Genomic DNA, 18,589 nt, shown 5'->3' with positions numbered 1-18,589 from the left:
AATAAAAAATAAAATAAAGAAAAAACCCCCTAATGTTAGTAACTACATATAGGCATATGTATATATGAGTATATAAAGTACATATATATGGGCTGGGGTTGTGGCTCAGTGGTAGAGCACTCACCTAGCATGTGTGAGGCCCTGGGCACCACATAAAGATAAATAAATAAGGGTATTGTGTCCATCTACAACTAAAAAATATTTTTTAAAGTATATATATAATTTGCATTTTATGTTTTATGCCCTAAAGGGGCTGAACCACTGAGCTAAATCTCCAGCCCTTTTTTAAATTTTTGAATTTTGGGATAGGGTCCTGTATTGCAGAGGCTGTCCTGGAACTCCCAATCCTCCTGCCTAAGCCTCCAGAGTAGTTGGGATTACCTATGTGTGCCCCCACCCTGGCTCATCTCAGATGGTCATTTTGGTAGCTTTCAGTTATTTGGTTTAGTGATAACATCTTTTCCCTTTCTTTCTTCTATCTTAAAATCCAGTCCGAGAGTTCATGCAGCCTCTCATTCTGGTTTAAGACCTGATCATGAATGAAATGTTTTACAAGTAGTTAACAGTGGAGAGAACATTTCAGAACAGAAAATCACAGAGACGGAATCATAGAAGCAGAATGAACAGGAAAAGTGAGTAATGGTGCAAGTTGGACCCATAGCATGGGGTCAGAATACACCTGGGCATGCTAGATTATCATGTTGGTCTTTAATTTTTGGATTTTCCAGGTATTCTTTCTTATTGTTTTCTAGGCAGTGCTCACATGTGTAGGGATGCTTTGATCAGTCTGTAGTGTATTGCTGTCCTTCTCCTTTTTGTTTTGGATCATTTGTGTAGCAGGGAGCAAGCAGTTAATGCTGTGTGTTAGGGTCTGTAAACAAGTCAAGATGGCGCCTGGCATTTTGCCAGAGGGAGTGGTTTGTGAAGTAACGCCAGGGAGCCATTAAGTGTGGAGCTTCCTTACTGGTTGACTGCTGTATCTCGTTTATGTTAATTAAGATAAGCAGTGTGGAATGTATGTATACCCCTCCTGTCCTACAATAAAGGGCTCCCACTCCTGCTGTATCAATCTACACAAGTTGCTCATCACCCCCCCCCCCGCCCCCCCACTGCGGCAGCTGTGTAATTGTTGAAGCTGAGCAGACATGATGTCAGCTTGGGGCCAGTCTCTGACCTTTCTTTATCATCTTGGTTTTCTTTTCTAGGTATGTATCACTAAGCAAATCACCCCAACTTAGGGACTTAACAACACATTTTTCTTATGGTTCTGTGGATTGCCTCCACTCAACGAGGCAGCTCTCACTGGGAGTCTCATGAATTTGTAGTCATGATAGATGGTGGCTGGAGTTGAAGTCATCTTGAAAGTCTCATTCACTTGTCTGGCAGATGATGCTGGTGGTTCTCTGGGACCACAGCCTGGGCTGTCAGAACCCTACAGGAGGTCTCTCCTTGTGGCTTGGGCTTCCTCACATCATGGCAGTTGAGTTCTGGGTGTATATCCCAAGAGTAGGAAGTGGAAGTGGGCAGCTGTCTGAATGGTGACCCACACCTGTAGTGAGGCTGAGGCAGGAGGATACTTGAGCTCACAAGTTTGCAACCAGTCTGGTCAACATACTGAGACCCACCTCAAAAAAAAAAAAAAAGTTTATCCTTATGTAATAAGTCTGTGTATGTTAGTACTCTAAAAATTAAAGTATCATTTTTTTTTCCTGTTTGAAGTTTAGTGTGTGTGTGTGTGTGTTTGTGTGTGTGTGTTGCTAGAGATTAAATCCAGAGGTGCTCTACCACTGAGCTACACCTGCATCCTTTTTATTTTTTTAATTTTGAGACAGGATCTCACTAAGTTGCCCAGGCTGGCCTCAAACTTGTGATCCTCCCACCTGAGGTTCCAGAGTTGCTGGCATTACAGGTATGCACCACCATTGTACCCAGCTCCTGTTTGAACTTTTTAATGGATTAGTTGAGCAGACCTACAGAAATAGGAAAAAATTACATGTTCTAAAATAATGGTTTTGCTGCAATATTACAGAGAGATTTTAAAAAATTATCTTTTGGGGCTGGAGTTGTGGCTCAGTGGTAGAGTGCTTGCCTAGCATGTTTGAAGCACTGGATTCAAGCCTCAGCACCGCATAAAAATAAATAAATAAAAGGTATTGTGTCCATCTACAACTAAAATTTTTGAAAAATTATCTGTTGTAATTATAATTTTGAATGGTCTCTTAAATACCAATATTTTCATAGAATCAAAGTTGCAAGGTTATCTCAATCTTTTTCCATCTTCTCCTTCCTAGTGGGTGTATTACCTCCTGTTTTTTATAAATAGTTGCATCAACTAGCATCTTTTTTTCTTGAAAGAAAGACAAAATTAAGTAAAAGCAATATTGACTTTGTGATAAATTCTGCCAGTAGATTTTAAAGTGGTCTCAAGACCCTCCACTACTTGGCATAATGAGTCCTGGTTAACATTTTCTTTCTTTTTTTTCCATTATATTTTTTTAGTTGTTGATGGACCTTTATTTTAAATGCTTATTTACATGTGGTTCTGGGAATCGAATGCAGTGCCTCACACGTACAAGGCAAGCGCTCTACCGCTGGTCTACAACTCCAGTCCTCTAGTTAACATTTCCTTAGATGTAATTTTCATGGATATTTTCTGTGTATGAATATATATATTTACTACACACACACACACACACATTCCTTAGACAAACACCCGCAGATAAATGGGATTCCATTAAATATGTTGTAACTTGCTAGGATGATGCTTCCATGAAGTTGTTTGAACACAAATCTTTGAGTAATTCTGTGAGTTTATCCCTGTGTACTTTATTAGCAGTGGATTTACTGGGGTAGTGGGTGTGGTTTTAAATTTAAAATTTTTATGAATTTTTGAATAATTTTATTCCTTTTGTGCTGGTGTGTGTGCTGGGTTTTTGTTTGATTTTGAAGACCTGTGGAAATAGACCAGACCCCTTGCTGAGTGGTTTTTGTGGTGATGGTTTCTCTTTTCCTCTCCCTACCTGCCATCCCTGTTGGACACTCCAGATTTTCCACCTGCTGGAAGACCCCAGCTGGAAACTACCCTTCACCTACCACCACTTTCTCTTGGTGTCATGCTCCCTCCTGGCTGGTTGTGACAGTCTGGAGCCAGCCTGGAGTGTTGGCACACATTCTGAGTTTGTGCACTTAAAACCATTTTAAAGTTTACAGGTGGGCTGGGGTTGTGGCTCAGTGGTAGAGCACTCACTTAGCATGTGTGAGGCCCTGGGTTCAATTCTCAGCACCACATAAAATAAAGGTCCATTGACAACTAAAAAAATGTTTAAAAAAAAAAAAGTAAAAAATAAAGTTCAAAGGTGACCTACTTTTTTTTTTTTCAAAGCAAGTCTGCTTAATTTATTTGTGATGAAAGGCAAATTGGAACTTACTGTGTAAGATTTGCCTTCTGCTCTTCAATGCAAATCCTCAGTCCAGGCTCATCTCTGGATCTTTCTTCTTTGAACTTCTGCTTAAACTAGCTCTCAAGGACTGACCTTCCTTTCCTCTGGGATCCTGTGCCTGTCTCCCTGTAAGCTGGCACTGTACCTTTCCTACAGGCATTTGAAGTTCACGTTGCTGTTGGCACTTAGCCCACAGACTCACTGATTTCTTAAAAATTTTGAAATGCCCATCTTTACAGACATTTAAACAAATATGAAATCATTATGAACATTATACAACATAGAAAAGTATAATGAAGAAAAGTAATCTTCAGTGACACTTAGATATAAATGTAAAAAACTTGACATATTCACATCCATTCTTTCTGTGCACATATGCATATGACCATCATCATCTTTCTATTTCACTTAATGTTAAATCAAGGCTGAACATTTTTCTATTTTATTAAGTATTATTGGAGAGCATCATTGTTAATGGCAATGTAATATTTCAGTCCATTGCTGTTCCATAATTCATTAGATCATCTCCTTGTTATCAGACGTTTAGGTTTCTAGCCTTCCTGCTGTAGAAACACTGTGATGCCCCTGTTTGTCTTTCTGTTGGGGTATCCCCTTGGGGTTGGACATCCTGAACAAAACCTTTGGATTTTCTAATATCTCTTCTCCTACTCATGCATGCAATGATTGCCTACGTAGAATACACATGCAGAAATCTTGAGGACCTGGCAGGTGAGTCAGCACACATCCCTGTCCCCAGGAAGCCCAGGACTGCCGGGGACTATGGAGGTCTGCATACTACCACTCTCCTTTCCTTATTAGCTGTGGCATGCCAGGGGCCACTCAGACAGTCTTTCTGTGTACTCTGCTGAGTGCACGTGTTTGTTGCAAACCTTTGGCAGTTGGTAGATGGAAAGATCTCTTATTTAAAAAAAAAAAAAAAAAAAAGCTTTTTTTTAAAAAATATTTTTTTAAAGAGAGAGAGAGAGAGAGAGAATTTTTTTTTAATATTTATTTTTTAGTTTTCGTCAGACACAACATCTTTGTTTGTATGTGGTGCTGAGGATCGAACCTGGGCCGCACACATGCCAGGCGAGCATGCTACCACTTGAGCGACATCCCCAGCCCATAAAAAAAAAAAATATTTTTTTAACATTTATTTTTTAGTTGTATTTGGACACAATACCTTTATTTATTTATTTTTATGTGGTGCTGAGAATTGAACCCAGGGCCCCGCACGTGCTAGGCAAGCGCTCTACTGTTGAGCCAGAACTGCAGCTCCCCCAAAAAAGCTTTTTCAATATTTGAATGCTACTAGTTTTCATTTTTGGCTGCTTTATCTAAGTGGGTCACCTTATGCCATTTGTCCATGTTTTCACTGAGCAATCCTATTGTCTTGTTTGTAAGTGGTCTTTATAATAAATACATTAGCTGTTGTTAAGTACATTCGCCACAATATTTTCTAAGATCATTATTGTCTTTACACTTTGTTTGTGAGTTTTTGAATTAAAACATATGGCAGGCTCATCTCTGGATCTTTCTTCTTTGAACTTCTGCTTAAAGGGCATTCCCCTTAGTTTGACTTTTACATTCAGCTTTCTACCAGCATTGAAGGACGTTGTGGGGAAAGGATCCATCTTGACGAGACCTCCTGATTCTGACAGGCTCTGAGGTGTGGTTTGCACCCAATAGCCGGTGTCCGCCTGTCTTGGTGTGCTGTGGGTGAGCTTGAGTGCAAGTGGACAGAGAAGGTGTAGAACCTCCTCCCTGCTCAGGACGTCCCTGTGCCCTGTAAAATCAGGCCCTCCCCTTCCTGGCTCCAGGGATCATCGATCAGCTTTCCATTGCTAAGTGTTTCCTTTCTAGAAATCTAATAAAAATGAGCTGTGGCAAATGGGCGCATAAACAGATGTGGTCTTTTGAATCTGCCTTCTTTCATTTAGCCCAACATTTTTTCGATTCCTCACGTGGTGGTGGTGGTAGCAGTCTGGTTCTGTCGATCGCTGAGCAGTACCCTGTGGGTCATGTGAAGGTAGCACAGGGTCTGTCCATTCACCACGTCATGAGAACTTGGGTCACTTCCATTTCTGGCCGTGCTGAGCCAGGCTGCTGTGGTGTTTTCCTCTCTCAGGTAGACTCCTAGGACGGAACTGCTGATTGCAAAGTGTGGATTTACTTTTAGAGAATCTGCAAAGCTGTGTTCTCAGGTGGCTTTCCCATTTTCTTTCTTTTTGTTTTTGTTTTTGTTTTTGTTTTAAACAATACCTTTATTTTATTTATTTATTTATTTTTATGTGGTGCTGAGGATCTAACCCAGGGCCTCGAATGTGCTAGGTGAGCGCTCTACCATTGAGCCTCAGCCTCGGCCCCAGGCTTTCCCATTTTCCATTCCCACTTCCAGGTCTAGAGGCGCCTTTATTCTTCATCTTCTGAGTTTTGCGAGCTGGTTGTTCCTTGATTCTTTTGCTGGACAGCTGCCTAAAGTTGTGAAGGCCCGAGGCTGTAGCTCAGCAGAGCATCATATAGGAGTGGAGAGTGACCTCTGACTATCCAGGAAGGTCTGAAAGTCACCGAGTCAGAAACCAAGGAGGGAGTGCTATTCACTGGGAAGAGGCGCAGCCGGTCCCTGGGCTTCTGCTGCACTGTGTACCACAGAATGTATCCCTGGGCCTTGTCGGCTGAGCCAGTGATTGGGGGCGAGTCAGTCACCTTGTTCTTGTTAGCACATTGTGTGACAGGATCCTGCGTCCCTGTAATGGTGTTCTGCTCTGAGAGAAGCGAGGCCAGGTGGTCAGGAAGTCGTTCTGTATCATTTCATGGAGGAAAAACATTTTCATGGACAGTTGATTGGAGGCCTTTGAAACTTTTAGAAATAATTTAGAGTATCCTTTCAGCAGCTTTATCTTTCTTGTCCTTTTTTTCTTTTATTTTAATATAACTTTATTTTATCTACTTATTTATTCTTATGTGGTGCTGAGGATCGAACCCAGGGCCTTGTACGTGTGAGGTGAGCGCTCTACCGCTGAGCCACAACCCCAGCCCCAACCTTCCTGTCCTTTTAGCCTCACTGTTAGATTTATGTAGATGGTCTGACCTGGAAAAAGGGAAACTAAGGTGGAGATCACTCTGTGCGATTGGAAATAGCCAACTATTAAAAAACAGGTGGAGATGAATAAAGACAGGCTGGATGCTGAGTTGTCAGTAGTGGTAATGCTGTGATTCAGATGTGTTGAGTCTCTCTGCAGCATGGTCCAGGGACGGGGAAGAGCTGGTCTTGTAGTGTGTGCCCTGGTCTCTGCTCCCGGTTTCCTCTGTTGAGTGTATGCAGGCACAGAGAGAACAAGTGGAACCCTTTGCCTTGGGGAGATGGTGGCCATTAGGGAGAAGGTCCAAAGCAGACTGAGCAGTCATGTCACGGGAGGACAGGGTACCTGCTCAAGGAAGACCTGCTCGAAGGTGCACTGGGTCTGTCTTGGGATTTGAATCCCGAGCACCATATGGTTTATATTACGTGCTTTGTTCTCAGTCTTTGGCCTTTAACATTAGGTGAGACCTAGCGTTCCTCTTTGTCTTCCCCTCTTTTATAAGAAAAGAACCTGAAATTGGGAGTGTAGGGACATACTTTTAAGTCCTCAGGGCTGGGATTGTGTCTTGTCTTTGCTTGTCTGCATTACTGGGCACAGTGCCTGGTCCATAGATGGCGCTAATATTTCCTCGGGTTGTTCTTGTCACTGACATCCACAGTGATTTAATCACATTACCATGAATTCACTTAGGCTGAAGTACAGCGTAATATCACTAGAGCAGGAGTCCCAAGACCACCCCTGGATGCTTGATTTTTCTAGGGGGCTCACAATATGATTTACCATGATGAAAGACACCTGGGGCCTAGTCCAAAGGAAACCCGACGAAGCACAGGGTAGGTGCTCTTTGGGTGGAGGTGCCCAGGATGCCCTTAGTTACCCCAGCAACAAATTCTGAGAACACAGGTGGACTGTGGCCTACCAGGGAAGCTCGTTAGCAATTGAGCACCCCGGGTTTTTTCTGAGGGCTGGTCACATAGGCACCCCCTGCCTAGCACTTGCTGAAGTTCTGGGTCCTGGAAGACAGCAGGTGCACATCACGCGTTATGCCGTTGGGTGAGCAGTTCAGGAAGAGGGCATGGTGGAGACTCCTGAAGTGTGTTTCATAGACACCTGCCCAAGACTGGCCCTTAAGACTCTAAGCAGAGCACCTGGGCCTGCCCGGTGGGGGCCTCTTTTCTGTCTGCGATAGACTGTGGTCTTGCAGAGGGATTTCTGGGCGTTCCAGGTTCATCCTTCCGAGAGTAGAGGACATTTTAGGCGTGTTTGAGCACAGCAGCTGTTCCTTGGCTAGGGAGAGGGGTTAAGCAAACCTACCTGGGGTCTTTTTGGTGGTTTTGTTTCAAAGAAGCTTTTTGGTGGTTACCTGGAATCCTTCTTGCCTGGTTTTAAGACTTAATAAAAAATTTCCCATTTTTAGAGAGGCTCTGGGATTTAGTTAAAATGTAGTTAGCCAGTTATTTCTTCCATTTCTGTCTGGAGAGCTATGGTACCATTTTCTTTCCCCCTTACTTTACTTCATTTTAAAGTTTTATTTTACTTTGATGGGCTCAAAAGTCTTTTCTGAGTGACTTCTTAAATTGGTATGCTCAGAAAGACTCTTTCCTTGAATGAAAAAAAATGTTTTAGATTTAAAAAATGCCAGTTGTGTTCCTTGTTAGATTCCGAGGCTGTTGCAACAGGCTATCCCAATTGGGTGGTATAAAGCACAGAAGCTGTTTTCTTACTGCTGGGGAACACTGCCCCCCTCTCCCGCCCAAGGTGTCTGCAGAGGGCAGCTCCCTCCCACCTGTGTTGGGTCTCCCTGGAGCCCAGCTTCCTGTGGCTCCGCTCCAGGCTCTGTCTCTGTCACCGTGTCCCTCTTGTGTGTGTCTGTGTTTTTCAGATCGTGTAAAACATGTAACAAGAGATCTTAATGGATTTCCTGCATCACAGCGTTGTCAGGCACACACGTGCATTTGTGTTTTATAGGTTTACAACTGCTCTGCATACGTTTTCATCCTGATGACTGAAATTCTGCACCCATTTCCCCTCCCCCGACTCTTGGCAACTCCCATTCTACTTTGTGTCTTTTTTTTGTCTGTGGTACTGGGGATTGAACACAGGGCATCCTGCATGCTAGGCAAGTGCTCCACCCCAGAACACCAGCCCTTTGAATTCCCTCCTGCTTCAGCCTCCCAAGATGCTGGGATTATAGGCTTGCACCACACCTTTGTGTGTATCCTTGCATTCAGCGTCCACATGGGTAATCTAGATTGTTTTCATCTCAAGATCCTTCTGCAAGATTCTTATTCATATATATGGTCATATTCACAGGTTCCAGGAGTTAGGATGGGGATGAAGCTTTTTGATTATAGTCATTGAAAATGTATTAATGCATATACCTTTCTGTACCATGAATAATAAAGTTCTTTGTCTTCTACCCAAGAAGACACAAGCCTCTTCTGCCAGCACCCATGAAATAATAGCATTTTAATTAGTACCTTGCAAGGAGGATACAATCTCAGACAAATACTAACATGTTCAGAAAAAAAAAATCTAGGTAAGTTGAATTCTCACAAAGTTACTTTATTAAATAGCAGATTTTAAAATGTGAAATCTTACAAATACTCTTCTCAAAAGCCTGCATTTGACTGTGGCTGTAGCTTGGTGGTAGAGCACTTGCCTAGCACATGTGAGGCCCTAGGTTTGATCCTTAGCACACATAAAAACAAACAAATAGAATAATTTTTTTTTTTTACTTCTATCATTGCTGGGTGAGGTGGTATACAACTGTACTCCCAGTTGTCTTAGGAGGCTGAGGTAGGTGAATCACAAGTTTGAAACCAGCCTCACCAACTTGGTGAGGCTCTCTATGCAACTTAGCGAGACCCTGTCTCAAAGTAAAAAGGACTGGGGATATAGCCCAGAGGTAAACTACCTCTGAGTTCAATCCCCAATACCCCAAAAAACAAAACAAAAAAAGAGTCTATGTTCTTTTTTAAATCTATTATTATTATTATTATTATTATTATTGTGTGTGTGTGTGTGTGTGTGTGTGTGTGTGTGTGGTGCTGGGAATTGAACCCAGGGCCTTGTGCCTGCGAGGCAAGCACTCTACCAACTGAATTAAGTCCCAAGTCTTTCTTCATTATTTTTATGTGATGCTGAGGATCGAACCCAGGGCCCTGCATTTGCTAGGTGAGCGCTCTACCGCTGAGCCACAACCCCAGCCCAGAAGGTATTGTTTTTATTAGAAAAAATTTTAAGCATGTCAGAGTAGAGAGAGTAATATCAGAGCTCTAAAACATATCCTTTACCTCATTTCAACAATTATCACCATTTTTTAACTTTTACCACCACTTTTCTTTTCTGGACTATTTTTTTTTTTTAGTTCTTCTTGTTAATTAAAAAGAAATAGTGTTCTCATAAAAAATAACATTTTGGAAATTATCTGACTTAGGAAAGGAGACACCTGTAACCTTACCTGTCAGAAAGAGCCCCATGTGCCCGCATGTGGGCTCATGCGAGGTGTGTATGTAGTCTTCAAGGATGTCTTTTTTTTATTGTGATGCTGGGGATTGAACCCAGGGCCTTGTGTATGCAAGGCAGGCACTCTACCAACTGAGCTATATACCCAGCCCAAGGATGTAATCTTTAAGGATCTTTCTGTATCAGTCTTGAATATAGATAGTGTATTCCATTATGTGGATTACAACATGATTAGCCGGGTTCAGTAGTGCATTCCTATAATCCCAATGACTGGGGAGGATGAGGCAAGTTCAGAGCCAGCCTCAGCAACTTAGTGAGGCCATAGGCAACTTAGAGAGACCCTGTCTCTAAATAAAATACAAAAAAGGCTGGGGATATAGCTCAGTGATTAAATGCCCCTGGTTCAATCCCCAGTACCAGTCATCGTCGTCGTCGTCATCATCATCATCATCATCATCATCGTCATCGTCATCTAGTTCCCTGTGGGGGTATTTTTGGTTTTTCAGTTTTCCCTATTAAATACTGCTGCACTAAAAAAGGAATATGTACATAAAATTTAAAAATAATGCTGCACTAACAACCTCCTACATTTTTTAATATGGTATGTTTTAGAATTGTCGGTTCAGATATGTACATCTTTTTTTAAAATAATGACTTCATTTTATTTATTTACTTATTTTTACATGGTGCCCAGGATGGAACCCAGTGCCTCACATGTGCTCGGCAAGTGCTGTACCACAATCAGCCCTAGCATATGCACGTCTTAAAAAGATTTATAGATATTGTCAAATTGTCCTCCCAAATGAGTATACCGATTTATGCCTTCAGCAGTGGATGGGAGTGCCCAGATTTTTTTTTTTTAAGTGTTTCTGGGACTTGGACCCAAGGGTGCTCTACCCTGATCTACATCCTTTTTTATTTTATTTTTATGTGGTGCTGAGGATCGAACCCAGTGCCTCACCCGTGGCAGCTGAGTTCTGTACCACTGAGCCCCAGCCCCAGCCCCTTGAGCTGTATCTTGAGCCCTTTTTATTTTTTTTATGTTTTATTCAGAGACAGGGTCTCACAAAGTTGCTGAGGCGGGCCTCAACCTTAACAACCTTCCTGCTTCCGCCTCCTGAGGCGCCGAGGTTACAGACATGCATCACCGTGCCCACCTAGAGCAGCATGGCTTTACAGTCTACTTTGTCCTGGTGCAGACAGGGCCCGGAGGTCAAGGGCTCTCTTAGTCCAGGCTTGTTTCTGCAACAGTGCAACTGAAGCTCCTGACTTCTGGTCACTTCCTCCTCCAGGGTCTCTTCCAGACCTGACTCTAGCCTGCCTGATTTTTTCATGGCCTTACTTTTGTGTTTCTGGGTCTCAGTTCACAGGAGCTTCCTGGGAGCTCTCTGAACCAGATGCCCAAAGACAGTGGGAGTGGGCGCAGTAATTGTCTTCCTGCTGCTTTGCTCCTGGTTAGCCTTTCTTTCCCCGGCAGTAGTGGGCATGGAAACCAGGGCCTTGTGCACACTGGCAAGCCACTACTCCTGAGCACAGCCCATCCCTGAGGCTGGGTTATTTGATCCTCTGAGAGGTGCACAGACTGCTCTCTGCCAAGGTTTTCTGCAGTCTTGTTCTCCTGTTATTTGGGATGTAGAAACATTTGCAACCCAGTGGGGGCTTCTGCACTCAGGGCTTTCTCATTCCTTCCATTTCTCCTTGAGAAGTTGTAGTTCTTGCCTGTGCCATCCTTTTCTTGGAATCCTGTGTGGAGGCAGTCAGTAGAATCCTTCTCTGATTCTTCCCACCCCCCTGGGCCAGAGGCTGCTGCGGGTGGTGGATCATTGGCATCGTCATGGGCTCCCAGCTCTGCAGAATTCCTACCTGTGCTCTGCCTCCTGACTGTGAAGCCAGGGCCACAGAAGCTCAGGTTGTCTTCACAGCCAACCCCACTTCAAGGGACTCATTTGATGTCAGAGGTCGTTCAGGAAAGCAGAAACTACTGTGGGTATTTCCAGCAGGAAGGTGTTTAGCATAGTGAATCAGAGGATTACAAAACCATGAGTAGGGTGGGGGGTGATGGGGGTAGCATCAAAGCCAGAAGGAGCTGCTGGCAGCTTTCAGAAAATTAGGACTTGTGCTTATTACACAAAACTGCTGCAGATGAGCTGTGCGCTCCCTAGGACCAGGGAGGGTGAAATTCAGAAGAATGCTCAGTGGTGCTGGTGACGTGACCCTGCCACTCCACTGAACAGCCCCAGCTGGCATCACCTCACTGCTTTCCGAGTCTTACGGGGTAGTGGTGCTTCTTGTCACTGGATCGGGGCTGTGGCTCCTGTCGTTCAAGGGAGAGCAAGATGTCACCAGCACCCAGCCTGCTTCCCTGCTGGGAGGGCAGCACAATCTTGCTGGCCACGGATCTGACCCTCAGCATGGTGCTGTTAAGTTACATGATGATAGTGTGCAGCGTGGAAGTGAATATAAAAATCTGTGCATAAATAAAATTTTGTCTTTATAATTACTTACAGACTATAAAGCAATTGGCAAAATAGGAGAGGGAACATTTTCTGAAGTCATGAAGATGCAGAGCCTGAGAGATGGAAACTACTATGCGTGTAAGCAAATGAAACAGCACTTTGAAAGGTAGGTGTCCGAGACAGCTGCCACCCAGTGCTGGCGCAGCCTTGAGTTTAGGGCAGTCTCTGTCCTGGGAAAATTGTTTATTTAGTTGTAAATAAGTAGTCCGATCCCTTGGGTAATGAGGGTCATGGGCTGAAGAGCCGCTTATGATGCTGGCATTTCCTCTTGTCCAGGCTTACAATAATGTCAGTGATGAATGGTGTGAGATTTTAAGTTGTAAAGGCATGACTCACTCAAAGAGTTGTATGTGTGTCGGGGTCTTACAAATCAGACCTTCGTCCAGGTGCATTAGAGGTGCTTGCAGTTTAATTACTTGTGAAGCACATGGACATGATGAGGAATGATTTCCAGGTAGGGATAGAGGAACTTCTTTCCTGGGTGATCTCAGCTGCCCGTCCCGGGGGGGAACTGTGGTTTGTGCTCACGCCTGTGGAGGACCACCCTGGCTTTTTCTTTCAGAGCAGACTCTGATGGTCTCAGAGTTGGCCAGCTTCTCAACATACACTACACCAACAAGCCAAAAATGGATGCCATTAGGAAACTGTCTGAACGAGGAAGTGAGTGCTGGCTTCATTGTAACATGAAACTTTTCAATAAAAAGTCTGAGGCCAGTAATTTATGTCTCTAAATAGCCAAAGAATTTTGAAAGCATAATTATTTCGCCGTATTGATGCACAGCCTTCCGGAGAGTTTTGGGGTATAGACCTTGATTTCACACTCTAAGTATGAAAAGTCATTTCTCAGGTCAGAAGAGGAGTGTTGCCAGTTCATCTCACTAGAGAGGGTTGAGAGTAGCACTTCATCCTCATGACATCTCATCCAGGTAGCTGTTATCCTTGCTTTGCACAGGAGGAGAGGTGCCCTGACCTTGTCACTAGCTCTGCACCTCTGGGTTCGAATCCACTTTTCACCAAAGCCAAACCCTGGCTCTTTACTGCCCAGACCACGTGGTGGTTCACCTACCACTTCCAAGACTCGGCTGCTGCCAAGGTCTTCTGCTTTGCCTTTCCTGGGACTTCTTCCTCTACATATTCCACACTCTCTGTCCCCAACCCCCCATTCCGTCCATCTTTACCTTCAGACTACCAAAGACAGAGAATTAGATGCACGGTATGCTGACGACCCTGCATGGAGAGAGCGGAGAGCAGCTTCCTCCGCAGGCACCCTGTGAGCCCCCGCCCCAGCAGCCAGCACTGGACTTTGAGCAGCAGGGGTGGCACCTTGCCCCCCGCCCCCAACCAAGGACTGAGGACTGGATCCTTTCAGGTTCTCACTGTGGGTTTCAGGGAGAGAGAACTTGAAGGTGACCACAGGTGTGCTGCTGTCATTTTGGTGAAGAGGTAAGCGAACACAGTGGGTGGATGCTGAGCCCCAGAGTTTTGCACTCACAGCAGTGCTGTGAGGAGACCACACTTGGTCACACAGGTGCCCATGGGAAGAGGAATACAGGTGTAGCTCATTTTAGGAAGGTTTCTGGTGAAGAAGGTTGGCGAGTTCTGAGAGCAGACCTTTGCTAATCCTGTCACCTCCCGAATACCCACCTCTAATCACTATAGCCAGATTAAGTTTCTACCCTCTTAAAGCCTCACAGTGGGCATTCAGTTCAGTGTCTGTAATATGAAGTGTCACAGTGGCTGGTGTTTTGTGCTATTTGGATGTACAGACTCAGTCACGTGGCCCAGTGCTGAGTTTTAGTTTCAACAGGCATTTGTTAATGTGCCTTAGGACCTCCCAAAGCTGTGTAGTCCAAACCCAAGGAGAACTGGACATTGGATTTCATTTTGTGAGTTCTGATTTGCTTTTTATATATATGTCTTAAAAATCCTAGGATGGGTCTGAGACTGTGGCTCAGTGGCAGAGCACTTGCCTAGCAGGGTGAGGCACTGGGTTTGATCCTTAGCACCACATAAAAAGGCATGCTGTCCATTCACAACTACAAAAATAAATAAATAAATAAACCAACCAACCTACCAGCCATCCCACCCTGGGACACAGGAATCCCCTCACGGTTGGTCTGCTGTGGCCAAGGGAAGCATTCTTTTGATATGACCTATCCTCTTTTCTTTCTTTTAGTATTTTTTGGTGCTACGAGGCTTTCTGTGCTCCTTTTATACTTTCCTTGCTCCAGCCCTAGAACCTGCCATTTCTCTAAGGAGCCCTGATTCCTTTCATTGGAGGAAGGTATTTAGAAACTAAGATCTGGACACTGGGTGTCCTAGTACTGGGTGCTGATGCTTCTAGGGCTGTTGGCAAACAGTGCTGGTGGTGCCAACCCATCATGCCTGTGCCTGGCTCTCCTTCCCATCTCTATTCAAGTACCTATGAGAGCATACCCATAAAATAAATAAATGGGATGAAGAAATGATTCTTTCTCATAGAAGAATTTCACTTAATACATGTAGGGGGATAAGGGAAATAGGGAACCATCATTAGAATGCACATGTAATAATTTTTGCAGTCAGAAATCATTTCTGGGGGAAACTCAAAAGTTATTTCTGACTATAGAAATAATTATGTGTTCATTATTACATGTTTATTGTTATATATTAAATTATTACAGGCTGATGCATGCTAAATTAATGGGTGAAACTATGAAGAGAAGTAGGATTTCTATATAGCCCTAAAATATTTCCTCCTAGATACTTTATTTTTAAAATTTGATTTATTTTTAAGCTCATTCACAAAACATAGAAATTATAAATATTAATGGGGTGTCATGTAATGTTTTGATACATGTATACATTGTATAATTTTTTAAATTATTTTTAAAAATTTTTATTTATTTATTTATTTTTGGTACTTGGGATTGAACCCAGGGCACTTAACTATTGAGCTATATCATGAGCCCATTTTTTGTATTTAGAGACAGGGCCTCGCTAAGTTGCTGAGGCTTTGAATTCGTGATCCTCCTGCTTCAGCTTTCTGAGCCGCTGGGATTATAGATGTATAACACCACGCCTGGCACATCATGTAATGTTTAAATCAGGTTAAATATATCTGTTTCCTCAAACATTTGTCATTTCTTTATGGTAAAAACTTTCCAAATATTAATTTTTTAAAAATATATTTTAATACATTTTATTTATTTTTATGTGGTGCTGAGGATCAAACCCAGGGCCTCACATGGTGAGCGCTCTACCACTGAGCCACAACCCCAGCCCTCCAGATATTAATTGTAACTACTCTGATTGCCATCAATAATAAATACTAGCTAGTGTTGATTAATTACTGTGGAAGTTCTGACAGATCCTCGTATTGTCTGGTATCCCTTCCTCCAGGAAGTAGGGCTTCCTTCCTTCCTCTTGAGTGTTGATTGGACTTAGTGATTTGCTTCTAAAGAATAGAAGGGACAAACAATGGCATTACAGTTAGAAACCTGGCAGGTCCCACGGTGGCTAAATGATCCAGGTCACCATCAGTGGTGAGACAGGGACACAGTGGACCAGGATGGACAGGCTGTGCCACCTCGGGGCTCGCTCCCCAAAGCCATAATCCCAGTGTAACCCTGAGAGCACAGCAGGGGAGTCCAGATTGGGGACATTCCGCAAAACACCTTCCTAGCCCAAGGCTGTCATGGCAGTGAAAAACAAAGACTGAGGAACTATTGCAGATTGGAGGTGACTCAGGGGATGTGATACCTTAACTGCAGGTGGCATCCTAGATCCTGGAAGAGAAAAGACATTGGTGGAAAAACATGGGAGACCTCAAGTTTAAGTAATAGTTGTACTAGTGTCAGTTTTTTAGTTCTGATAAATGTTATACAAATTGGGTAGACTCCATATTATCTTTACACCTCTTCTGAAAGTCTAAAATAATTTCAACGTAAAAGGTAAAAAATAAGACAGAACAAGCAGACAAAAACATAAATAAATAAATACATACAGAAGCCAGGCCCAGTGGTGCACACCAGTTATACCAGTTACTCAGGAGGCAGAGGCAGGAGGATTGCAAGTTCGGAGACCAGCCTGGACAAGTAGCAAGACCCTATTTCAAAATAAAAGATTTAAAGGACTGGGGGCGGGGCTGGGGATGTGGCTCAAGCAGTAACGCACTCGCCTGGCATGCGCGGGGCGCTGGGTTCGATCCTCAGCACCACATAAAAATAAAATAAAGATGTTGTGTCCACCGAAAGGGTTCGATCCTCTGCACCACATAAATGTAAAATAAAGCTATTTTGTCCACCTAAAACTAAAAAATAAGTATCCAAAAAAAAAAAAAAAGGACTGGGGATGCAGCTCAATGGGAAAGACCCCCAGTACCACAAAATAGCAAAACAACAAACAAGACAACTATAGGAGATCTGGTACTACTCATTGATCATGAACTTCTCTTCTTAAAAATGTTGCTGTTAATTCTGATTTATATGGGAAAAAGAATTGTTAGTTTCTTCTGCTTTTGGTCTCATCTCTAAGGATGAGATTGCTAATAATTTGTAGTTTGTTGGATGTTCCAGTGTAACTGATACTGGTCCAAGTATAATGCTGTTTCTTTGTTTTTTGTGGTGCTGGGGGTGGAACCCAGGGTTTCCTGCCTGCTAGGCAAGCAACATACCCCTAAGCCATACCCCTAAGCCATACATTCTAGCCCTTGTTTTTGTTTTCAGACATGAAAATAATACTTCTGGCTTTTACATGGGAGTATCTTTCTGTAGTATTCTGTCATCATTATCAAATAAATTGTCTTGTTTACTTAAAGAACAATTTCAAAGTTGATTTTGGGTACCCTTAGCCATCCGTTTCTGTTCTACTTCTCATTGTCTAAATGAGTCCTCAAAGTCATCTTGCACAGTTGCTTGGGTGGTTTGGGAAAGGTGAAGCATTGGCAGAAGAAGATCACACCATGTCACTCATGCAGGATGATGTTGGCATTCAAAACCTCTGCCTCCTGACCCCTCCAACCTTACTTACACTCCTTTCCTCCTACTTGAGTTGGAATTGAAATTGATGGCTTTTGGGGCTGGGGATGTGGCTTAAGTGGTAGTGTGCTCACCTGGCATGCGTGAGGCACTGGGTTCGATTCTCAGCACCACGTAAAAATAAAATAAAGACATTGTGTCCACCTAAAAAACTAAAAAATAAATATTAAAAAAAAGAAATTGATGGCTTTTGCAAATATCTTTGCTAATATGAAGTTCAAGTAAAGTAAGACAACCAAAGAACACCTTGGTACTGTCTGGGGCAGGGCCTGGCAACTCTGGAGACTGTTTCTCCATGTTCCTCGGAGGTGAGGTTAGCTCCTGGGCTCTAGCCTGCAGGAAGACCAAGTCCTCCTCATTTCTCTTTGTTGTCTTCACTATTTTCTCCCACCTGTAATCCCTAAAAGTATCCAGTTAAGTAGAGGCTGCCTTTGGCAATGATTTTACTCTGTATTTTGCCTGTAGAAATATTTTTAAGACCCTTACTTGGGCTGGGGATGTGGCTCAAGCGGTAGCACGCTCACCTGGCATGCGTGCGGTCCAGGTTCGATCCTCAGCACCACATACAAACAAAGATGTTGTGTCCGCCGAAAACTAAGAAATAAATATTAAAAAAAATTAAAAAAAAAAAAGACCCTTACTCATGGTCTTGTTGGGGTCTCTCCCCATGCTCTGAAGCAGAAGGCTCAGTAGTGAGCTAAGCCTGGCCAGCAGAGGCTCCCACTTAAAAGCAGAACCAGAAGCCCCTCTGCTTGTAGGCTTTTAGTTTTGTGACCTTGCACAGCTCTTCATTTTTCTGTGCCCTCATTTCCTTCCTTACACAGGAGGGACAACACGGCATCCACCTCCTAAGGTTGTTGTGGGGTCTAGTGAAATAATGCAGGGGCACACTCATGGTGCCTGCAGGCAACAGCCCCGAGGCTTGCCATATGAACCAGCTCTTCCTTGGCAGGTAAGGCAGGGTCCAAGGGCTTGGAGATGATTTTGGAAATTGAAGAGAGATGATACTAGCGAAAATAGTGAAGCTCATGGCAGGGACTCACCGACATCTGGTGCCAGGAACA

The 18,589-nt window shown here is 43.4% G+C and overlaps 1 protein-coding gene across 19 annotated transcripts in view; it reads left to right on the top strand.

Annotated features, from left to right (window-relative positions):
* Mok (MOK protein kinase) overlaps positions 1–18,589 on the top strand; it is a 50,313-nt gene that overhangs the window by 1,137 nt on the left and 30,587 nt on the right. For 5 of the 19 annotated variants that reach the window (XM_058582209.1, XM_046453158.2, XM_046453160.2 and 2 more), the window contains one exon: positions 12,499–12,613. The exons of 1 other annotated variant lie outside the window; for it this stretch is intronic. In XM_058582209.1, coding sequence (XP_058438192.1) covers positions 12,499–12,613 — 115 coding nt within the window. Of the gene's footprint in view, positions 1–234; positions 633–12,498; positions 12,614–13,691; positions 13,951–14,335; positions 14,394–18,589 lie in introns of those variants that run through there. 13 more of the 19 variants (XM_046453154.2, XM_046453155.2, XM_046453164.2 and 10 more) reach the window with 10 other exon arrangements.

Source organism: Marmota monax, unplaced genomic scaffold (genome assembly GCF_021218885.2).
Source record: "Marmota monax isolate L192 unplaced genomic scaffold, Marmota_monax_Labrador192_F-V1.1 WCK01_AAM20220418_F8-fsc00190, whole genome shotgun sequence".
Lineage (NCBI taxonomy): Eukaryota > Metazoa > Chordata > Mammalia > Rodentia > Sciuridae > Marmota > Marmota monax.
The sequence above is the reverse complement of the archived record's forward strand: the minus strand, read 5'-3'. Positions and strand labels throughout refer to the sequence as shown.